Here is a 21272-nt window from a genome sequence, read left to right on the forward strand (position 1 = left end):
ATTTATATTTACTTCACGGATGTTTTATAATACACCCATGATTTACTTACTTACAGTCAATGGTCTGGGCCCCCTAGTGGCAATGAGGCCCTAGGCATGTGCCTAGAATGCCTGTGCATATATCCAGCTCTGAGTACAGGATTCCACATTTGGTTCTTAAACATGAAAAACACCACAAACGTCCTTCCTCAAAGCAGTAGATGCAATATTTTACTGCTGAAGTACAAAACTTTTCAGGTAAGGCAAAATGCAGGAAAAGCTGTGTCCAATTCTTAATGATAATCAATATAAAGGGCAGTTTTATTGAACCTAAATGAGACTCTGCCTCCTTTGCTATCTCTTATTAGTAATGAAATTTTGGCTTTGAGAGCATTACAGACTCATACTCACCTCTGCAACGTGTTGAAGGAACAGCTCGTCATAAGCTTTCTAGCCGAGAGTTAAAGGTTCAACATGTAAGAATCAGAAATTCCATCTCATCAGTGACACTAGTGGCCGTCAAGTGAGCTGCAGTCAGCATTCTGTTGCTTGAGCACATGCTCACACTTAGAGGTGCAAGACTATTGCCGGTGATGTCTTTTTCCTCACTTACACTTCTCATGACGTCATAAAAGATCTCCAACGTTGTGTTTTGCACCGTGCTTCAATAAAGCATCTCTCACTCCCATTCAGTCAGTATGGTTTTGTTGTGAAATGTGTGATGGTCAATGGAGGCAGTTAGCCATCTCAACCCCTCAGCAGGTACTGTAGCCAGAAATGGTGATAGCTGGCATGGTTAGGCATCTGGCCACCAGCCAACCTGATGGGTAACAGAGCTGGAGAGCTAGTATCTGCAGGGTGTTTCTAGTCCGATAAAGTTAGCACAATTTTTGTTGTGGTGTGTGCCGGTTGTTTGTTGATGTTAGCGGGAGAGAGGCACTTGGGAGTGCACAAAAACTTTACATCCTTTTGATTTTCATGGAAGAAACAGCTTGAGTCCTACACATAGAAATCAGTCCACATTCTGTAACAGGCAACCGAGAAAGTCAGGGAAGGTCTCATTTTTTAAGTTGCGTTACAACCTGTTCACTCATTGGCAATAAAAAACAATACATATGAATTGCTTCACAATTCTTACATACAGAACCTTTACATAGATGAGAAGATTGATACCATCTTCTCATCTAACTCTTGGCAAGAAAAAAATATGGATATTTCCTAAAACTACACTGCAGTAATATTTTAGAAAATGTTATTTTATATATATATGATTACATGTCGGCATAACTACTTACCTGAGGTATCATATTTGTAATCATTTTTTACTAATTGCTAGTAGCATTTAGTGTGGTCAGGGTTTTTGTAATTGTTGGTTTTGTAGTAGGACAGGGCATTGTTTGATAAAACTTATTATCTGTGCCTATATGGTATCCAAGTCTTAGTACAGAAACCAAAACTTTTTTTAACTTCAGTTTGGGAAATAGAAACATGATTAACCATTTTAACAAATATATATCAAACTTCTCAATGCATTAGTGTTGAACAAAAATAACTACATAAATAAAATATAATCTAAAGTTATGAAGATTTTAGTGGTCTGGATTGGTAAACCAGCCTGGGAATCTGGCCAGGCAGTCAATACCACGGTGATCTTTTGTGCTCATTAGGACAGAAAATGGTGAAAAATGTCAATCACAATTTCTCAGAGCCAAAAAGTGACATATTCTTGTTTTGTCTGACCAACAATCCAAACCTTGAAGCTATTTAGTGTACTATAATAAAAGACATTTTTGAAATGAGAAATGCAGAAAATCCTCACATTTTAAAATCTGGAAACAATTAATCAGTTATCAAAATAGTTGCTGATTAATTTTCTGTCAATTGACCATTCAGTTAATCAGCTAATGGATTGAGCTCTAGGGATCATACCTGTGCTTTCATATCCAGGTGGGTCTTCTACCACAGGGCTAACATCCAAAGAAAAACATCCTAGACACCATCAGACAGCCACCCATTAATTCTCTGCTCATCAGTTTTCTATTGAGCTGTAAACCTAACAACTCTCTTCAGTCTGCGAAAATCGGAAAGTGTGCCATAAACAAACTAAACCCTCAATGATCATAGCAACAAAACATCTTGATGCTGCATTTCCACAGAGGTACTAACCAAACAGAGGGAGTTACATTCAACAGAAAAAAATTGCAAAACTCAGAATTGTAGTGCAAAACATTGAAGACGATCTTTATTGTTCACAGTTAAACACAAGCCACTGCTTTAAGAACTTCCTTTTTTGCCATTTCGTCCCAGATTCTCCAGCTCCGGTCAGAGTCCTGGTTTCTTCAGTTTGTGCTGATTGTACCTTCTGTCTTGGTTTGCTTTAGTTACTACGGTTGGCATTTAAAGTGGATTGTTGAACATGCTTTAGATAGCGAGGCAGAAGGAAATGACAGCAGGAGTTCCCAGTGGACAACAGGATTTAGACTTCTAATACTTAGAAGAAACGAGAAAAGTCTGTGTCTGTCAGACCTGCTTCCTGCAGGGAAACCGACTGGACCAGACGCTTTCGGCTGCGTTTCCCACGCTGTACGTAACAACTGAATGTACAATCAACACGAGAAACAACGCTTATGTTTAGAGATGTTTGAATTCAGCTGGAAACACAAATGTTTGCATGCATGGTAATCTTGAACAAAAAATTCTGATTTTTATAGCTTGGGCGTTGTGTCACTTGCCAGGTCTAATTCAAATTCAGGATACGTAATTGTGAGCATCCTTTATGGCTGAATAAATAAAAAATAAAGATGGGAAAATAATGAGGAATTAATAAAAATGCATAAAATTTCATCTGTTTCTAAATTTCATACACTTTCCGTGTTGCATCTTTGCTGAAATACAAGAACCAACATGACTCGTACATTCGCAAACAAACAAAGTTGCCTTCTGACTTCATTTGGACAAAAACTCAATGGAGTTTTGTATGGAAATGTTAGTTTTCCAGTTCAGTAAAGCAATGATATGGTCACACTTCCAAGGTTTCCCCTGAAAAAAAAAAAAAAACAACCACCCAAACATCTCACCTCCACCGCTCCAATGTAACATTCACTCACACATATTTCGGTCCATGGTCAACGCCAAAACATGCCTAATAGATGATCGTGACAAATGTAACAGCTCCTGCTCTCCTGGTTTTCATGATTTGATTAGAAGTGGTTTTAAATTTTAAAGATTCAGTACACCTAAATTAGAAAAGAAAGAATAAAGTATTTTCACATTTACACCTGGTGGTATTGACTAGAGCTGATAGTTTGGGTTTTTGAGATATCCGCCTTTTTTGCCTCCACACCCAACACAGCAGAGGTGAATGGAACTTTATTTGTGGTCTCACGGTGTTGGAAAATGACAGCAACTTTAACAGCAATTTTAACAGCAACATTTCTTTCCTGAAACAGTTTCTCCATTATTCCACATAATTCACTGACTTCACAGTGAACTTTTTTTCAAAGGGACTATTTCAGTAGTTCCACTGAAAACTGTTCACTGTGAAGTCTGTGGATTGTCCAAACTACCTGGAACACTGTTTCTGGAGCTGAGTTTTTTTTATGTAATTGATTGATACTGTCTGTAAAGCCCACAAACAAAATCCCATTTACCTCCACTGTACTGGGGTGGAGACAGACATATCTCAAAACCTGAACAGTACAAACAAATCTTTTAGCATGGCTAGATACAACTGGAGCCAAATGGGAAAATGTGCATTTTTGTAATTTTGGTGAACTGACCCTTTAAACCTCAGACTCACAGTGTCACATGTAAGTTATTAATATTAATCACATCCTGTCAGCTTATCTTTAAGCGCCTTCGTCTCATAACCAAATTCATAAGGTTAGTATCTCCACCGGTAACACACAGACTTTCTATCTCTGTCACCTTCACCTAAAGTCTTCAGGGGAATGAATCAGTATTTTTTTAAAAAGACAAAAAAAAAAAAAAAAGAAAGAAACATTTTTGGGGAAATCCTGTTGTCCACTCAGAGGAATGGAACAAATAACACTGAATTGCAAAGAGTTGCTGACATGTTACTCTTTTGCTGATTTGTAGCTCTTCTTCATCGTTAAACTTCAGTCTCTCCTCCTTCGCCCTGCGTCCCGGCTCAGTTCTGTGTCTCTAACTGTGCTTGTGATGTGTTTCGTTGTAGTCCATGATCTTTAGCTGCTGCTGCCGGGGGCGCCCTGACCCCGCCTGACCCCGTCCTCCGCCAGGCCCCGCCCCTGCCTTCCGACGAGGGCTTTCCTGGCTGGAGGCCCGCTGCTTGGGCTCAGAGGGGTGCTCCTTGGTGGGCACAGTGAGAGGAGTGGCGGGAGCAGGAGCAGGTGGGGGAGGCGGAGTCGGGATAGGGGAAGGGGCAGGGCCGATGGGGGCGATATAACCCTGGCAGGGCGGCTCCACACACAGCTCAGTCTTCAGGCCGTGAGCGAGGCCAGCCAGGCGCGGTGGCGGTTGCTCCTCGTCGCACTGGCTCTCGCTCTTGTTACGGAACAGCTCACGCGCCCTCATGCCCAGGAAGCTCTTGGCGCTGGGGTAGGAACCCACTGTGAGCGGCGCGTCAGAGGAGGGCACGGGTGCGAGCGGGTTGGTGTGGGGACAGGACAGGGAGGGCTCCACCAGCAGAGGCGGGGCCAGGTCTTGGCTGCCATTGATGGAGTTGGCTGTTGTCTTGGAAGAGTTGCTCGCCTTTGGTTGCCCTGGCGATAAAGTGCTGCCGTTACCCCGAGGGGAGTCGTGCGGTGGTCTACTGTCCACCTCCTCGTGGGTGTGAGTTTTACTTGGTCCATCTGGCACCATGACACTGCAGACGAGAAAATATTTACAGCAACATTTTCAAACTAGCAAAGCACTGATTTTTTTAACTTTTAATAACTGATCAATATACCACAGTTTATAGCTAGTGGTAGTATCAAAATTGGCTCTATGGCAGATAGCAATATGCACAACTGATGGTGCATCTGTTATTTACCCATTTTTAAATTATCACAAAAAATGTTTTCGTAGTTTGAAAAGAAAATAAGAACTATTCATACAATAACTGCCACAGCTTTAATTCATTACATTAGACATGTTTAAAATGTACTTACTGACTTACTAGACACCTTCGGTCCAAGTTGCATTCTGTATTTTTATCGTCATCTTATTGCATCTAAAGCAATTCCATACCACTGTTATTCTTCACTCACAGAATAAGATGTTTATTACTGTAAAGCCTTGAACTTTTAAAGTATCAGTCCTGATGTCTAAAACCATTTTTTTTGCAGATACTGTCTAGGTGTACTAAGGAGCTGTGAAATACAAAACGCTAATTTGAGAAATACAAAATGTACAGTCTCTTACAGACTCCTCACAAGCAAAATAAACACATTGTGACTGCATAATCAGAGCAAAAAGTCATCAGTTGAGTGCTTTTGTTGTGTTAATAAAAATATGACTGACCTTCTTCTGTGTAGTTTATGTCTGACATAATATCATGCAATAGACTGCCTAAAAAAAACAAACAAACCAGCAGATAAACCAGATAAAATAATCATCTGACTGCAGGTCAGAGCCTGACCTGGAGTCAGCAGGAGTGTGTGGGTCAGCTCTGCCCCCTGGTGGTGAGCTGGTGGCAGTGCCGGCAGGAGCCTCCATCTCCACTCGGCTGTAGAGCTGCAGGAGTTCAGTCTGCAGCAGCTGAGTGATTCTCCTCTGAGCCTGATACCTGCTGTCTGAGGCCTGCAGCTCCGCCCTGAAGAGAGCGATGGGAGAGAGGAAAAGAGAGACACAGAGAATATGAGAACAGTAAAAGTTCAAGTGGAGTGAGGGAAAGATGAATACCGAGAGAAGTGAGAGACGTGAGATGGGACAGGTCAATAGAAAATAAAAGACAAAGAAAGATACAATAATTGCACAAACAAAGTGTTGATCACTGGTACCAAAGACAAAGTGTCTTTTTTACAGTCCAAGCTTATTTTGAGGACATGGAGGTTCAGACTAACTCCTGACAAACAGATACTCACTTTGCTTGACATTTTACGTCCTCGAGAAACTTCTTCTGCTCTGCGATGAGGTGCTCCTTCTTGGAGAGGTGCGTCTCCAGCTCTGCGACTCTCTGCTGTGCTGCCTCCAGTTTCTGGCCCTGAACCAGCAGGCTCTGCCTCAGCGTCTCCACCTCTTTCCCATAAGACACCTGCAGCATCTGGGCCTCCTTGGGTGGCACAAAGGCCATGACGTAATGAGAAATGTACAAGAGAAAATGGGCAAAAAGAGACAGATGAAGGTTTGTGGAGCATTTTAATAACAGTTTTCAGCCATGTGAGAACAGGCTGTCCTACACTGTAGTCCTCTGGTGAGTGTGGCCTTGAACCTTTTGGATGAGTATTAGATTACTCTGTTTTTTTACTTACAGTGCTATAATACTTCTGAATGCAGTTCGACTCAGAGCTTTCCCTGTGTCTTCTGGTGCAGTCAATGAAAGCTGGACATTTAAAACATTAGTGTTAAGTGTTGAACGATACTGAAATTATGAGTGACACTGTCAGCAATTTCACTCAAGAAAACACTCTGGAAAAATCCTGTCAATGGAGCTAATTGAGCCAGTGTTACTCTAATTGAGCTGCTCTCTATAAAGTAGAGCTCAGAGTCGATTAATCAATTAGTCTAATGAAAACAATCGTTTGTTGCAGCACTACTTGATAGAACCAGTAAAAACATAAGATGCATGAAACAGACCCTTCTGTCATTTATTTGAAAATGTATATGAAATTATTATTGGTATATTATGAAAAGAAGCTAATAAAGCACAGGCTAAATGTGTATCAGTGGAAAACCTTGAGAATAAAGTTGCCCACATTCCATCAGCAATAAAACTCCTCTGCGCTGGCTGTGCCATTGTTTTCCTTTGGGGAGAGCAATGTGTCCAACTAGGCAGAACCGTCACCCTTGGTGTGGTGCACCACTCGAAAATCAAATTATTTCAACTTTGACCTCAGTTGCCGCCAACCTTTCAAAGCGCAAGCAGTGAGATAACAGCTGTATGTGACATAGCCAGAAGCGACACATGCAAGCAGGGGAGGCAGAGAGTGATGGAAGAAAAACTGCACTATGCTCTGCACCCTACCTCGCAGTGAGCGAAGAGAAAATTTCTTATCATCTGAAGGCAGCTTAACGCTGATATTAAACATCAATTTCATGATCGATTATTTTCTAAACAGATCATTTATTCCCTTTGTTTTTATAAAATGTCAGTAAATGGCAAAATCTGGTATCTTCAGTTTACTTCAGATGGACAAAGAAAAGGAACAAATCTTCACATTTGAGAAGCTGGAACGAGAGAATGTTTGGCATTTTTGCTTAAAATCACAGTAATAAAACTAGTAACTGATTAATTTTCAGTCAATTAGCTAAATGATTCAGATTACAGATGAGAGGAGAACCATTACAATCTTAACGATCTTATCTGAGATCACCGTCAGATGCTGAACCATTTGGCAGACAGTAATAACAGCTAGCAGCTAGCTTTATCATTTAACATGTGGCTCCAAGGCTGGATGGTTGAGCAGCTTTAACTTTTTGGATTTTCTTTCAATTTTAGATGACATCTGTTCATGGAGTTTATGAGCAGTATTCATTTTATGTTTTTTTTTGTTTGTTGTTTTTTAATGATTAAGGCTATGATGATGTTTTCAGAAATAACTCATCTACAATTAAAACAAACTTCTGGCTACACTTCACTTACCATCGATGTTACAGAAAAGCTAAACCTTTCATTGGGACAGTTTGACCCCAGTACGTCACCTCAGTACGTCGAATCTGCAGTTCTCTAGATCACACACACACACATTTCTTTCCACCATACCTTTGTATTATCAGCGCCTGCATGGTGTAATTCCTGCATGGACAGCTTATGTGCCTCCCCGAGGAGCAGCAGCTGCTTGTTCAGGAAGCTCATCTGCTGCTGGGTGCTCTCACTGTTGCTCAGCTGAAGGACACACAAGACAAACAATGACGACGGAGGGCAAAACAGCAATTACGCTACAAATCTAACCTGTCCAAAAATATTTGGAAATACATCAACAAAAAGCACAGCAGAATGAGTCATTACAGATCTGGCTGAATCTGTTGAAGATCACATCACTCTAAGAAGCTAATTTAGCCTCTAACAAAGGCGCGTTTATGACAGAATTTTCACTTTGTGGTAAACTTAGAAGAGTAATGTTATGCTTTACAGCCAATCTATGAAAATTATCTTAAGAAATCAATCCCCAGGCCCTGACGTCATAGATAATTAGACCAGACAGTCTCTTCATTCTGTCTGAATATCATAAATAACGAACTCAAAGTCAACTGTGTTAATTTGAAAAACCCGTTTCCTGAATCAGTGGCTTATTGTTTGCCAGGATTTCGGTTCAGTCTGGGTCAGAAGAGGGAAACAGACCTCAGACAAACCCCCAGGAGGCAGAAAAACACCCAGACCCCCTGCTCTGCTGACCCAAAAATAGAGAGGGAGAGACAAAATCTCCAAGGCAACAGAGCCCTGGGACAGTCTGCAGTCTACAGAGAGGTGGCAGGGCGGGGACGGGGGCAAGTCTGACCTGACTGTCTGCCAGCCTGCTCGCTGTCCTGCCCTATTACTCCATTAAGGAAAGCACGAGTGAGCACACAGAAATGTGTAGCTAAATTTTGATTCAGCATTTAGCCTGAATGAGCCAGAAGAGCAGCGACTAAACAATATTGCTAATTTAAAAAGAGCACTCCACTGATTTAACTGAGTTAACATTGTAAAACTGATGATGGACAGTTAAAGACAAGGATCAAAACTAATGCAGCCAAACCAGATATCGTCTTTTTTTCTTTTTTTTAATTCCACAGTCCTCTTTGTCAAAACCTGGCCCCTACATTACCCACAATGCAACTCCACCGCCAACAGTTTGGTTGGGGCTTTGGTTGTGTTATGCTAGTAGCAGCTAATGTAGCTTCAAGCTGCTAGCCTAGAGGAGTGGATACAGAGGTCTCTTCTTTCTTACTCTGCATCCCCAAATTTCTTTCATGTCCAAATTTTTAGTCTTCAGACTTTTTCACACTTTATACGGAGTGTTTCACACATGCAGTAACTGTAAGATTGCTGATTATAGTACCAGGCTTTGATATGTGTGAATAGTGGTCACACTGGTTTGTTAGCTGAGACATGTTCATCTCCTTATCAGCAACTGAGCACCAGCCCGGACGTGAAAGAAAAGATGTGTGAGTTGATATAAGAATGAAGTTGAAATGAGGCATCTTTCTTTTGGGTCAGGAAACTTTACCTACAGGTGATTGTCCAGGGCAGAAACACTGATTCAATTGATCAGTAAAGGGGCATTATATGCAAATATCACTTTAAAAGTCACCATGGCAATCTAAACCTGATCAAATTTGCAAAAAAATTACACAAATTTGAATTAAATGATGTCAGGTTAACAGCAGCACAAAGTTAAATTCGCACAAAAAGAAATTAAACACGCCTTTTTCCACTCATGATGGTCATTTTTAAGGTCAAAATAAATTTTAGAATCCATCACTGATGCAGCCTGTAGTGTTGTGTAGTAAACAGGAGTATTGTTGCTTTTTCCACAATGTCTAACTGACAAAAAGCCATTACAAAAACAGATAGATGAAGCCGGCAATGTTATTCATTCCACGTCTGAAAAGCTTTTAATTATATTCTGTAACCTTCCAAAAAGGAGAACATAATGTGTTGAATCAGCCTACGTAGCAGGTATTCCTTTACCTTGATGGTCATCTGGTTGAGGAGGTGACCAGTGTGGCAGACTTTGTTGTTGGCCCTCTGAAGCTCTGCCTCCAGTTCATCCATCCTTTTCTGACACTCCTGTAGCTTGCTCTGGAGACATAAAACACATCCACATTAAAAAGAGTCACATCATATATTATATTGGTGTCTGCAGTGGAAAAATGTAATGTGACTGAAACTGTATCGTATTTGTATAAAAATGTATACACTGTCGTATATCTAATCTTTGTGCATCTTTATATCAGTGTGAAGTATGAATGTTTGCATGTAAGTGTGTGTGTGTGTGTGTGTGTGTACCTGGAGCTCCTGGTTCTTGGTGTAGTAGTCGTCTCGTCCCTGCTGCAGCTGTCTGATCTGGTTGTGCAGCCTCGTCACCACCGTCTCCCGGTCGTCCCACAGCTGCCTGTACCGCTGCTGCTCCACCTGCAGACTCTCCCTCAGAGACAAGATGTCCACGCTCTGCAGGTTCAGCTGGTCCTTCTGCACGCACACACACACACACACACAGATGCACAGGTTAAGTACAAAATGTACAGACATTTCTAAATGTCTAGATGTTTTAAGGCAGTTTGCGTCACTTTTTCTCTCAAAATCATTCCCAAGTTCAGCTTGACTTTCAGTGAGGGCAAACTCAATCAATATGTAACATTCTCCACATATTTGGAGAAAACTAATTATTCTTTCAGCTAATTCCTGCATGTATGTGCCAGTGTTCCTCCCTTATAGTTACATGTCATTCCTGGAGACAAAACAGCCTTCATGACTTGACGTTGAAAAACAAAAACAGAGCAACTTCAGTTACAGTTTCTCTGTTACCTGCAGTAGATGAGACCTGACTGAGCTGGCGTTGAAATGCGGAAATGCTACAAATGCCTCCATAATCAGTGGATGTCTCTGTGCTGCATTTTTATTTGTTGCAATGTCTGCCCCTCCTTTCTATTTTAAATACAGTTTTAGTTCCTAGAAAAGTTCTTAAACAGTGCTAATCTGCGATATTGAGCACATGCAAACTCGCCATAGCACTGTTCTGCTCCTCCAGTGCAGTGGCGTTGATGATGCGTCGGAGGAGGCGTCGGTTGCGGACGGCGTGCTGCTCCCTCTTGTAGCGCTCGTACAGCAGCTGGTTGTGCAGCAGGAGCAGCTGGCTGCGCAGCGTGTGAAGCTCGTCCAGCGGAGCCGAGCCTGGGGAGGCCACGATAATAATAATGTAATTAACACGGTCACACACCTGACAAACACACACGCTACCAGAAATGAGTATAATTATTTTTTTTAAGTGTGGAACACCAGAAAAGCACAGGTAATGTCATGAAGATAAAAAAAAGACCAAATTGTTATATATAAATACCAAGCTCTGGCAGGAAAGCTGACAGGATTCAGATGTCAATGTCGAACCATTATAGTCGGTGATGAAATCAATCCGTAGAACCATGTATCAAAAGTAAATAATGAAAGTTGGCTGATATGATTCATAATCCTGTTTACTTATACTTCAATCAGTTAGTTCCTGATTTAAATGAAAATTTTGCTGATTTAAACCGTTTTTATTTAGAAAACTTCCTCTACAGCATGTTTAGACATTTAATTTTCCAGAACTTTGGCATATTTAATTCAATGAAAAAAGGGTTCTAAGGTATCATTTGGTATCAGCATTGAAAGTTATCATAATGGCACTAGTGTTTTATACATCACTACTGAAATGTAGTAATTAAATAGAGTGAAAGCAAGTGGCTGACAGCACAAAACTCCTTATTAATCTTACTCTGGCCCTTTACACAGCCCCTCAGTTCAGCCTCTGTCTCTAACAGGCAGTCTGAGCTCCTGTCTCTTTAAGGCCGCCCTCCTGATGTGGATCAGTTAGAGATAATGCAGGGAGAAATAGTACAAGCAAAAACAGCCACAGTGATGATGATGTTTGATGACTACCAGCATACCTCCAACAGATTAACTACTTATTTTACTTTGCCCTGCCGTGTAATGGAAAAACACTCACAGCGTGCCAGCTCAACTCGAGTCATTGCTCGGTGCGTCTACCCCCAAAACAATAGAAAAACTCCATAATGTTAGTGGAGCGGAGCAGTGAAAGATGACCATATAAAGAAATCTGTCATGAGCTGACATTGGCTTAGGTTGAAAATAGAAAAAAACATTGGAAACCAAGCGTTCAGAGCAGTCTGATGCCGGTGCTTTTTGCTCACAGGGATTACTTCTACATACATTTACCTCATTATTTGACACTTTGGTCACATTTACTATGAACATATGAGGAAAAGCATAATATGTCCCCTTTAAGTTTTCGAGATATCCAGATAAGTAACAAATAAACTGACAAACTGGATGAAAAACAAGAAGGGTAACAAGCACAGCCTTCTATTGGCTACCGGGCAGTTGCACTGCTTTATATCGTGATGGTACGAATTCAAGGATGAAAGAATATTAGCGATCCCTGTTCACCTGACAAGATCTTACTTGCAACACAACTCTGGATACAGAGCTTCATTTGTAAACACATAAGAGGAGGAAGAGAGCAGAGAGAGAACATTTAGAGAAAATTTATCTGGAAAATTTGATCCAAGACCTCAACAGTCAGCCTCCTGAGTGGAGTTTTGTCTCAGATGCAATCGAAATTACATGACTCCCATTAATCATCTCCCCAGTTAAACAGGGAAGATGATTCAATTCCAGAGCTGTAATTACACATTGGCCAGAGAGTTGTAACAAAAACACAGAGTGTTTCTATTCTGTTGTGAACTGCAGCTGGAGAAAATTAGATTCTTGTTCTGGTTGACTTAATTCGAGCAGGGAGTTAACTTAAGGGAGAAGACATCTCATACATTGATGTGAACAGTCACTCGACAGTCAGTTTTTAAATTTCTGAGTTGCATGAATCAACTCAATGTTGTTTCTGTGGGAACGATGAACAAATTCCCTGTTCAGCTGCATAACATTTTAACATGCTGTTCATGTCTCAGTGCTCGTGACGAATCACTAGTCATGCCTAAATAATGCTCGTCCGCAGTCTTTATAAGAGCTTCTTTTATCAGCGTACAACAGTGTTATGGTCTGAGTGATTTACCTCCAAAGTGCGTCCAGTCAGCTGACTTACTTGGCAAAGGTAATCTGTAGAGCGAGAGAATGAAAAAAACATTATATGAGAACGACCTCTTTGGGATATTTCCTTCTTAAGCTGCTCGTAAGTGTCTAAAGTGATTAATGGTGTGATAAATTTCAGAGGAGAGAAAAGAGACAAGACCAGTAACCATCAAAATATGGAATGTTTTGGAACAGCAACAGTCTCTGGTGCTGGGAATGGGAAAAGACACATTTTATGTATCAACATGTTGACTGGCTACACTAGTTTTTAGAGCACACATTGACCTCCATACAATGTTTGGTAGAGTAGATCATCCTACCATCTGTAGCCAAAGTCACTCACATTTAGTTGATGTTTTTATCTCAAACAACTATATCTCAAAGCTTTCGCCTGTTTACAACCACAGCTGCCAGAAATTCAGCTGGAAACACTGCAGTATTTGAGGTCAGCCTTAATTTTAAACATGCAATAACTGATTTTTTGGCCACTTAGAGACAGTAGAAAGAAGTTGTGAACACACCATTGACATTTAAGTTGATATGGCTAACTTGTTAGCAAAAAATTGGTTAGTCACACATCCAGCAGTTATGGAGCAACATTATAATTCATTTAGAGTTGTGTTTCTGGCCACCTGGCAAATGTAAAGTCCAAGATTCACTCTCCTTTAGCTGTTTTTGGTCTCCACAAAGTCCTGAGGGAAGTAGCCTAACTGGATCTTTAGCTGATAAACGTTACTTTCAGTTTGTTGCTCAGCAGCTGAGCAGGTAGTATACAGAGGGTTTTAGAGCTTTTTCTCTGAAAACAGCTGCCTGCTGCTGCTGAAAATGACTCCATGAGAGTGGTGACAGTGAACCAAAACAGTAAAGTTGCAGCGTGTAAGCTACACAATGAACTGAAACTCACTATAAAGCTGAGAAGAGCTGCAGAGTCCGGTGATGATTCACTGTAGGTTCATCATAGCCCCGGTTTGCGCCTCTCATGTACACTAATACATGAGAGGGGCTAGTTTCATCACTACAGAGATGCCTCTCACATCACACATTGTCATTTCATACATTGTTATTATAAAAATATCAATTATAGCCCCTTCAAATTAACAGACAACTTGTGTGACAGATATGGAAAGCACAGGGTAACATGAATGATACGTTATACATGATGGTGATTATGATGCAGAGTATATTCATCCAGATAATAATGTACACTTCTTTATGTATTTTAGGAGTGAGGATGTATATTTAAGAGAAAAACATAGCCTACCCCTAAAATTGAAAAATGATTTTATATTTATTCACTACATTATGAAATATCTCAAATTCCACAAATTATTCTTACAACTCACTGAAATGAAGTGACATAACAAAATGTAAAATGACAAAAGACATACACTTCCCACGTGTGCACATGTAGCATCATTTTAATGTCAAATGGCCTTAAACTAAAAAATAGGTTTAGTAGCAAACTCAAAAATTATTAGACAATTAAAATTTTCAAAATTCTCATATCAAGGGTTAGGGTAAGGTTATTGTGTTTTTAGTTCTCATGTCTAAATGACTGAAAAATTAAATTTGACATTTTTTTTAAGGAATGAAATACTTCAAAATAATGAAAATGACATTTTATTCTTCAATTCATCCCCTCCATCAGGCCATGTTTGGCTCTGGTGAGAATAGTAAACTGTGGGGGTGACAGGCGACTGAAATAAGCGAAGCCAGATTGTTCTGTGCCCAGCGCTGACTTTGCTGACACTGTCTCTGCTGTTGTATTATTGGCTTGGAGGAGCGGCTCGCTGTTTGTGAGTGTGTGTGTGTGCGAGAGTGGAGAAAGAAGGGGGGGGCAGCGGGCAACTGAACAATGCTTGTGCTTGTTCTCAACTGGGTGTTTCCTTTGGGCCGCAGTAATAGACTGGAAACGACCCGGACAGGCTCTGCACAGTGAACAGCACATCAAAACACACTCCTGAGTTTCCTCAGTATGATCAACACTGATTTCATACAGACAACGTACCAACAGAAATAAAGAGCACTCAGACAGCAAACACCTCCGCCAAGCTTCACCATCTTCTAAAGGGGTTATTTTATTAACAGAAAATGTTTAGAAGTGTTTAATCTGCATCTGGATCTGCTTTAAAACAGATGATCACTGGTAATGGCGGCACCTGTTCTGGGCTTCATACAAGTGACTCAGGATGGATGGAAATGCAGCTAAATTTGCAGGAATTTGCAATTCAATGTACTTAATCTATCCATCTGTACATTAAGAGAATTAAGACAAAATTAAAATATGGAACTGGGAAAAACTTTTGGTAGAAGTACTAATAAAAGCCAGAAAACCTTGACAAAAAAAATCTAAGTGCACAGATTTGAAGCTAAATCTAAACCTCACCTCTTGAGAACTTTATCGTGGGTGTCGCTCCCCTGCTGAACAAGGCGATCCAGCACCTCCAGTGGTGAAGCAGACACTACCCCTTCCTCCTCCCCGTCCTCCAGCCCCTCCTCCTGCTGCGAGAGCCTCTCCAGCGCCGCCTTGTGCACCGCCTCCGACGTCTTCTGGCCCACGAAGAGCGAGGCCGCCCTGGGCAGAGCCAGGTCGAAAAACGACTCGTAGGGCACCGGGGCCGGGGTCTTGCTGCACGGGCTCGGGGAGAACATCCCAAACTTGCCCACCTCGTCGTCCGGGGCGGAGGGGCTCCGGTGCAGGTGGTGATCGATGGGGGTGAAACCTGACTGGAAGGACCAGGACTGCTCGAGACCGAGGGCTGAACTCCTGCTGTCTCCTCCTGCTCCTCCACCTCTTTCACTCCCAACACCACTGGTGCTCGCAGTGTTCTCCGCTTTGTCAGGCGTCGACACAACATGGTGTGTGTCCCGGACGGGGCCTCCGGGCTGGGTGTTAGAGAGGGTCTTGTCTTGTGTCTGACAGCCGGTCAGAGTCTCAGTGGTGTGGTAGAAAGGGGAGTCAAAGCCCCTCAGGCCTGGCATCTCCTGTTTATCCTCAGTGATCTTCAGCAGCTCCTCTGTGATGGCAGCTGCAGCAGAAACAATGCACACACACACACAGAACATACGGAGGATTGTGGTGGAGTAAAACTTGGCTGTATGTTCTGAATGTCAATGTCTGCACTGAAATATTTCTGCATTCACAACAGGTGCCAAGAACCTAATATCCCACCGGCTTTCTGTTCCCCAATGAGAATGCAAATGTTTAAATCTAAGTGGCGAGCTTTAGCAACAGAGCTTGTGCCATTTGGCAGATGTGTTTATCCAAAGTGCTTCACAGAACTGTAGGTGCATTTATTTTTAGTGCAAGTGGCTCAAGTGGTATTTAAACTAATAACTGTGCAGAGCTAGCTCAACACACAGGGACATAAACAAGGATGTGTTATCATCCTGGATATTTAGTCAAGAGGTATGAACTACACAGGAGAATCCATGTATGTCATTAAATCTGATTCAATTCAAACTTTTTAGTTCAGTTAAAACTATTATTTCAAAATATTGTCAATCATGTAATATTTTACTTTATCCATAAAATAAGCTATGTATGAGGCAAATATCTGTACAATATTTTTCCTTTCCCTTTCTTTCCTTGTTATTTAATATTAATGTGTTGTTTTTATACTGTGTCTATATAATTAGTATTAACGTTTGCAATGTTATATATATATTAGTATCTGCTATCTTCTTAATAAAAAAGGTTTTAGTGTATTTTTACTAGAACTTGTAGATCTCTTCATGTTGAGGCAGATGCAGAAGAAAAAAAAAAAAACACACACACAGGAACCTCCAATACTTCAGTTATGAATCACAATCACATGAATGCACGCCTTCCTTTGCCAAACATTAAAAGCAATCAAGAAAGTTACAAGCTTGTTGGGCAACTTTTCTTTTTCAACATTTCTGCACACGAAGCAGTTTCTCTCCTTATGGTCTGCTAAAACAGAAATCAAAATATATTTTTTGGAGGGGGTCATTTTTCTGTTTCTGTGACCATCTTGTGCTCTGCATGATTTGGTCTTTGGTAGATTTTATTTTTTTGGAAGCCTATACCCACAATGTGACATGTACTTTCCATGTCAAGTCCCATATTGATCGGATCCGGTTCTGTAAGCTCTACTAAGTCAATACTCACCCTCTTCCTTCTCTTTCTCTGTTCTCAGCTGAAGCTCCAGCTCCTGTTTCTTCATGTAGACCGACAGTTCCGTCAAAGTCATAGAAACGTTCTCAGCAGCTCCCGCATCTGATGAGGAAATGTATGTATCACAACTGCCGGCGTGACGTGAGAAACAAAAAGTTTCCAAAAGGCAAAAACATCAAGAATACAAATACCCCTCTTATGGTCAGTCTTTTGGACGGCGCTCAGAAGTTTGCACCTGATTGAGATTAAGATTGATGATCCAATTATTCAACATTTGGCATCACTAAAAGATGTTTTTTCAGGTCCACTTGATTACTAGTAATCAAGACCAGATTTGAAACCCATTACATCGTCTTGCCAGGTCTCAGATCAGTGTGTAAATATGTAAAACATCACATGATGTGTCATAATGTGTTTTTTGAGACAGTGTTTTATATGTGAAGTGCAGGAAAAAGGATGTGTGTTTCTGTGGTTGAGAGAAATGGCAAACACATGACATCTGGAGAGACTGAGATTTTATAATGAAGATAGAGGATGTGTGTTCCATAAGATATAGAGTTAGGACTAATGTGTTGTGTCTAACATGAAACACCTTGCTGTGTATATTCCTTTTGTTTAACTATGTATATACTTTGTACTTTTAAAGAAGAACTGCGTTTGTATTTAGTTTAATTATTAATTAAGGGGGTTATTATCAGGTTTGGGTTGGTGTTTCAGGGTGTCTGATGCAGATTGCGTCCACAATTATACACCGGTGAAGACATCTACTGTTTAACATGATTAAATCACAGTGATGACAATCATCAGAACTAACCCCTGTTTGTGGCTCCGTCTGCACTCTTTTCTGCGTCTTTCACTGGTTCCTGTCTCACCAGTGCAGGCTTACCGCTTTCTCCTTGTCTGCGATCCTTAAAAGTCACATAGTTCATAGTTTTAGCACACATTTCAAGAAATTAAATTCTCTTTCCTGTAAGATGTTCAATTTAAAGACATGCAGGTCAGACAGATTAGGGAATCTATTCTCCACCTATCTGAATGTGAGTGACTGTTAAAACAACACAATGGTTTTTACATTTATATACCAGAAAAAAGAACATTTGTCAGACAGGAATCCGAGCAAATCAGACTACTGCTGAGATCCAATTACATGACTGTAATGAATTCAACTCTTTTTCCCTGTTCCTTTACTTCTGAGTGCAAAACTATCAAAGGCTTAAACCACGTTTGATAAATCAATTTGCCTCCTGCTGTCAACGAAATTAGTTTTCAAGATAACACAAACAAGATTATTTGAATTGGCTGGTATTGTGTGTTGCCTAATTAGGCAAATTATAATGAACAAGAGCCAGATCAGTTAAACTATCATGAAATTGTGAAAAACATACAGCATACTGGGGATGAATAATCACAATCCCCTCAGTGGAGTTTTGCAGTTCAGCTAGCTGAAAAAATAATCTAAAAAGTCCCTATGAGGATATTTGTCTTTTAATAAAATTAGTAATGAAGTCTACAGATAGACTGCTCATCATAAACTCACTGTTCTTCTGAGGACATGTTTTTTTTAAATTGGAGCAAACCTTTCTTGGTGGACTGGACTGGACTGTGTTGGCTGGTAAGGAGATTATGGGGAAGTCATCTGATAGGGTGGGAGGTGGGGAAGAGGTGGCTGGAGTGCTGGAGGCAGGCGTTCCTTTCCCTCCTGCTTGGATCAAAACAATCAGCATCAGCAGAAGAGAAAATTCCACTCAGTTAATACTTAAAAAAAAAAAAGCTACAAAGCACTGATGGTCAAGTTGAACTCTGTTATAATGATGTAATACATGCACATCTGACCTGATGTGCAGTGGAAGCGGCTGGGAAGGTGTGAGGCACTGTGGGAGAGCTCTAAGTTGGGTGACATGCCCCTGGACGAGGGGGGCGTGGCCATGCCGCACAACGAGGAGGGGCTCCACAGAGGGTCCTTCCCCCCACAGGAAGAGTTGAGTTCACAGGTGGAGTTCTGTAAAGAAAGAGAACGGTCCGAGAAATTATTACAAATCTGACAGATAAACATCAGAACAAAGATAAAAAGCTACAAATCTTTTGTGTTATAGTTCACTTAATTTCCACCTGGTTAAACACATGTGGACACCTGTGAAAGAGGGCACTAGCATGTAGTAAGCATTAAGTAACTAAGCAATATGCATTCATGTATTCTTCTTTAAAGGGTTAGTTCACCTGAATTACAAAAAACAAATTTCACTCCTTGCAGTGTCTGCCTATGCAAATGGTTTTGGTTTTATGTGCCAAAGTTCTTAAAGAACATCTAGAAACTTTTAGGTGATACGATGGACGTAAATCGAATTGTGTTTGTGTTTTCCAAAACAACCACTCCTGCTCATCAGGGTAATACGCATCTTTGGGATAGCTTACTTAATTTGGTGAACTGACCCTTTAAAAGGGTGTGTTCAGGAAATGTAACACATTAGAAATCTTGCCACGACACATGCCCTTCATGTGACACATCTCTTCATTCACTGCTGACTTTTTCATACTTCAGCGCAGTTCACAGATGACTTGCAAAAATCTGCTGTAAACTAGAAGGAAATTCTAGTACTTAGGACGGCTACAGGGAAACATAATAAACAGAGTGAGTGACCCAAATTTAAATTACCTAAGAATTAGAAAGACAGAGCAGAAAAAAAGAGCAGAATTGCTTTTCCAGGGACACTCCAGTAGCCTACTGGTTACTGTTAATGCTGTATTTATTATAACTGAAGATTTCTACCTATTTATTATACTACAACTCAAAATTTAGCTGTTGAATCCTAAATGTTGTCACCCTGTTGTTGCATTGTTTCAATTCAAGTATTTATTTGCAACTTTACTGAAAAACATAACTTTTAATATTAATTTACTCAGTAGTGACAGTGAATCAGATGGAGGCTTGTAGGTTTGCTGCTATAACAGTCAAGCGTGTCTCTTCTCTCCTTTCACACATGCAGTCTACCCATGAAGGAACATTTCCTGCATGAGGTCATGTGTGAAAGGGAGCAGGGATGGACATTCAGGGAAATCTGTACCACCAATTTCCCACCTCAAAACCCATTAACATTTCAGGGAAATGCCAGTACAGCTGTGTTGTGAATGAAAGCAGTAATATTGGAGGGACAAACACCTAAAGGGTTCCATCTGTTTGACGAAAGATGCTTTTACGTGGAGCGAGCAAACCAATCACAAGACTTGACGTGTGGGTGACGTACTGAGAGTTGGGCGGTGATTGGTTTTGGATGTCTGTTTTCAACATGTCGGCCGTGTCACAATCTTTCTTATATTACGGCTAAACAGTACACTAAAATATGTTTCTGGAAACATTTGAGACAAGAAATAGGCAATGCAGTAACCTAATCTTGATTCATATTTGATCAGGACTGCCTAGTTTGAAAGTTTGCCCTGAGTTTGGTGAGTTTCGTCCTCTTCTGTTGAGTTTTATGACGGTTGGCATCCATGTGTTGCATTACCGCCACCTGCTGGATTGTCCTTTACCCCATCTATTCCGGCTTTGCCATGGCATGTGTGAAAAGGCGCAAGACAGAAATGTTCCTGAATGTAGCTGCATGTGTGAACAGTAAAAAATCACTAGCAGTGCCTGAAAGGTTATCCGAGTAATTTACCGGGAACTATGTGTGAAAAAGGCTTAACTGCTGTGGCAGAATGAGTTTTCCTCTTCACACAGCTGTGTCTGGGGGCCGCACCACATGCCGACACTGAGTGTTGATGGTTCTCTTTTTAGTACCATTAACAAACATTCAAGTAATGACAGAACACATAGCCTTTTGTTTTCATACAGCACACACTATTATTTTTTGACAGTTTGTTTTCTAATTTGAGTGCACACATTTTGGTTAAAATTCTAGTCACTAATGTTTCTTGCTTGCTTTTTGTTTTTCTAGGAATCCAGCAAGTCCTCTCTTGGCCAAAAGAAGCGGCGCCAGTAAAGATGGCCTTCAGTACAGGTTGCTGTTTTTTTAGTTGACCTCAATTTGAGTTAAAGGGCCTTAGTTTTGAAATTACTTTTCTCTAGTTTCCCTACTTTTGTATTTTGAAAAATGAAGTTGTTAAAAAATTACTACTTTTTGTTTTACACACCAGGTGTTCTTGAGCCTTACTGCTTGGTCCCCTGACAGTGTGATTATAAGACTATGAGTCACAAACACATCTCCAAAACACCCCCCACTTTGATTTATTTGTAGAATTCAACACACA

General features: G+C 40.7%; 1 protein-coding gene across 1 annotated transcript in view; it reads right to left on the reverse strand.

Annotated features, from left to right (window-relative positions):
- Window positions 1–2193: 2193 nt before the first annotated feature.
- The window catches only part of tsc1b (TSC complex subunit 1b), a 33277-nt gene continuing 14198 nt past the window's right edge, over window positions 2194–21272 (reverse strand). Inside the window, exons 10-22 of the mRNA XM_067573545.1 lie at window positions 18861–19026; window positions 18605–18726; window positions 17842–17935; window positions 17022–17129; window positions 15276–15918; window positions 12873–12916; window positions 10812–10978; window positions 10094–10276; window positions 9776–9886; window positions 7865–7987; window positions 6027–6214; window positions 5582–5755; window positions 2194–4825 (exon numbers count right to left, since the gene is read on the reverse strand). Of these exons, the coding sequence (XP_067429646.1) occupies window positions 4144–4825; window positions 5582–5755; window positions 6027–6214; window positions 7865–7987; window positions 9776–9886; window positions 10094–10276; window positions 10812–10978; window positions 12873–12916; window positions 15276–15918; window positions 17022–17129; window positions 17842–17935; window positions 18605–18726; window positions 18861–19026 (2805 nt within the window). The 3' untranslated portion in view covers window positions 2194–4143. The remainder of the gene's footprint in view (window positions 4826–5581; window positions 5756–6026; window positions 6215–7864; window positions 7988–9775; window positions 9887–10093; window positions 10277–10811; window positions 10979–12872; window positions 12917–15275; window positions 15919–17021; window positions 17130–17841; window positions 17936–18604; window positions 18727–18860; window positions 19027–21272) is intronic.

The sequence above is a fragment of the Thunnus thynnus genome, chromosome 19 (genome assembly GCF_963924715.1).
Source record: "Thunnus thynnus chromosome 19, fThuThy2.1, whole genome shotgun sequence".
NCBI lineage: Eukaryota > Metazoa > Chordata > Actinopteri > Scombriformes > Scombridae > Thunnus > Thunnus thynnus.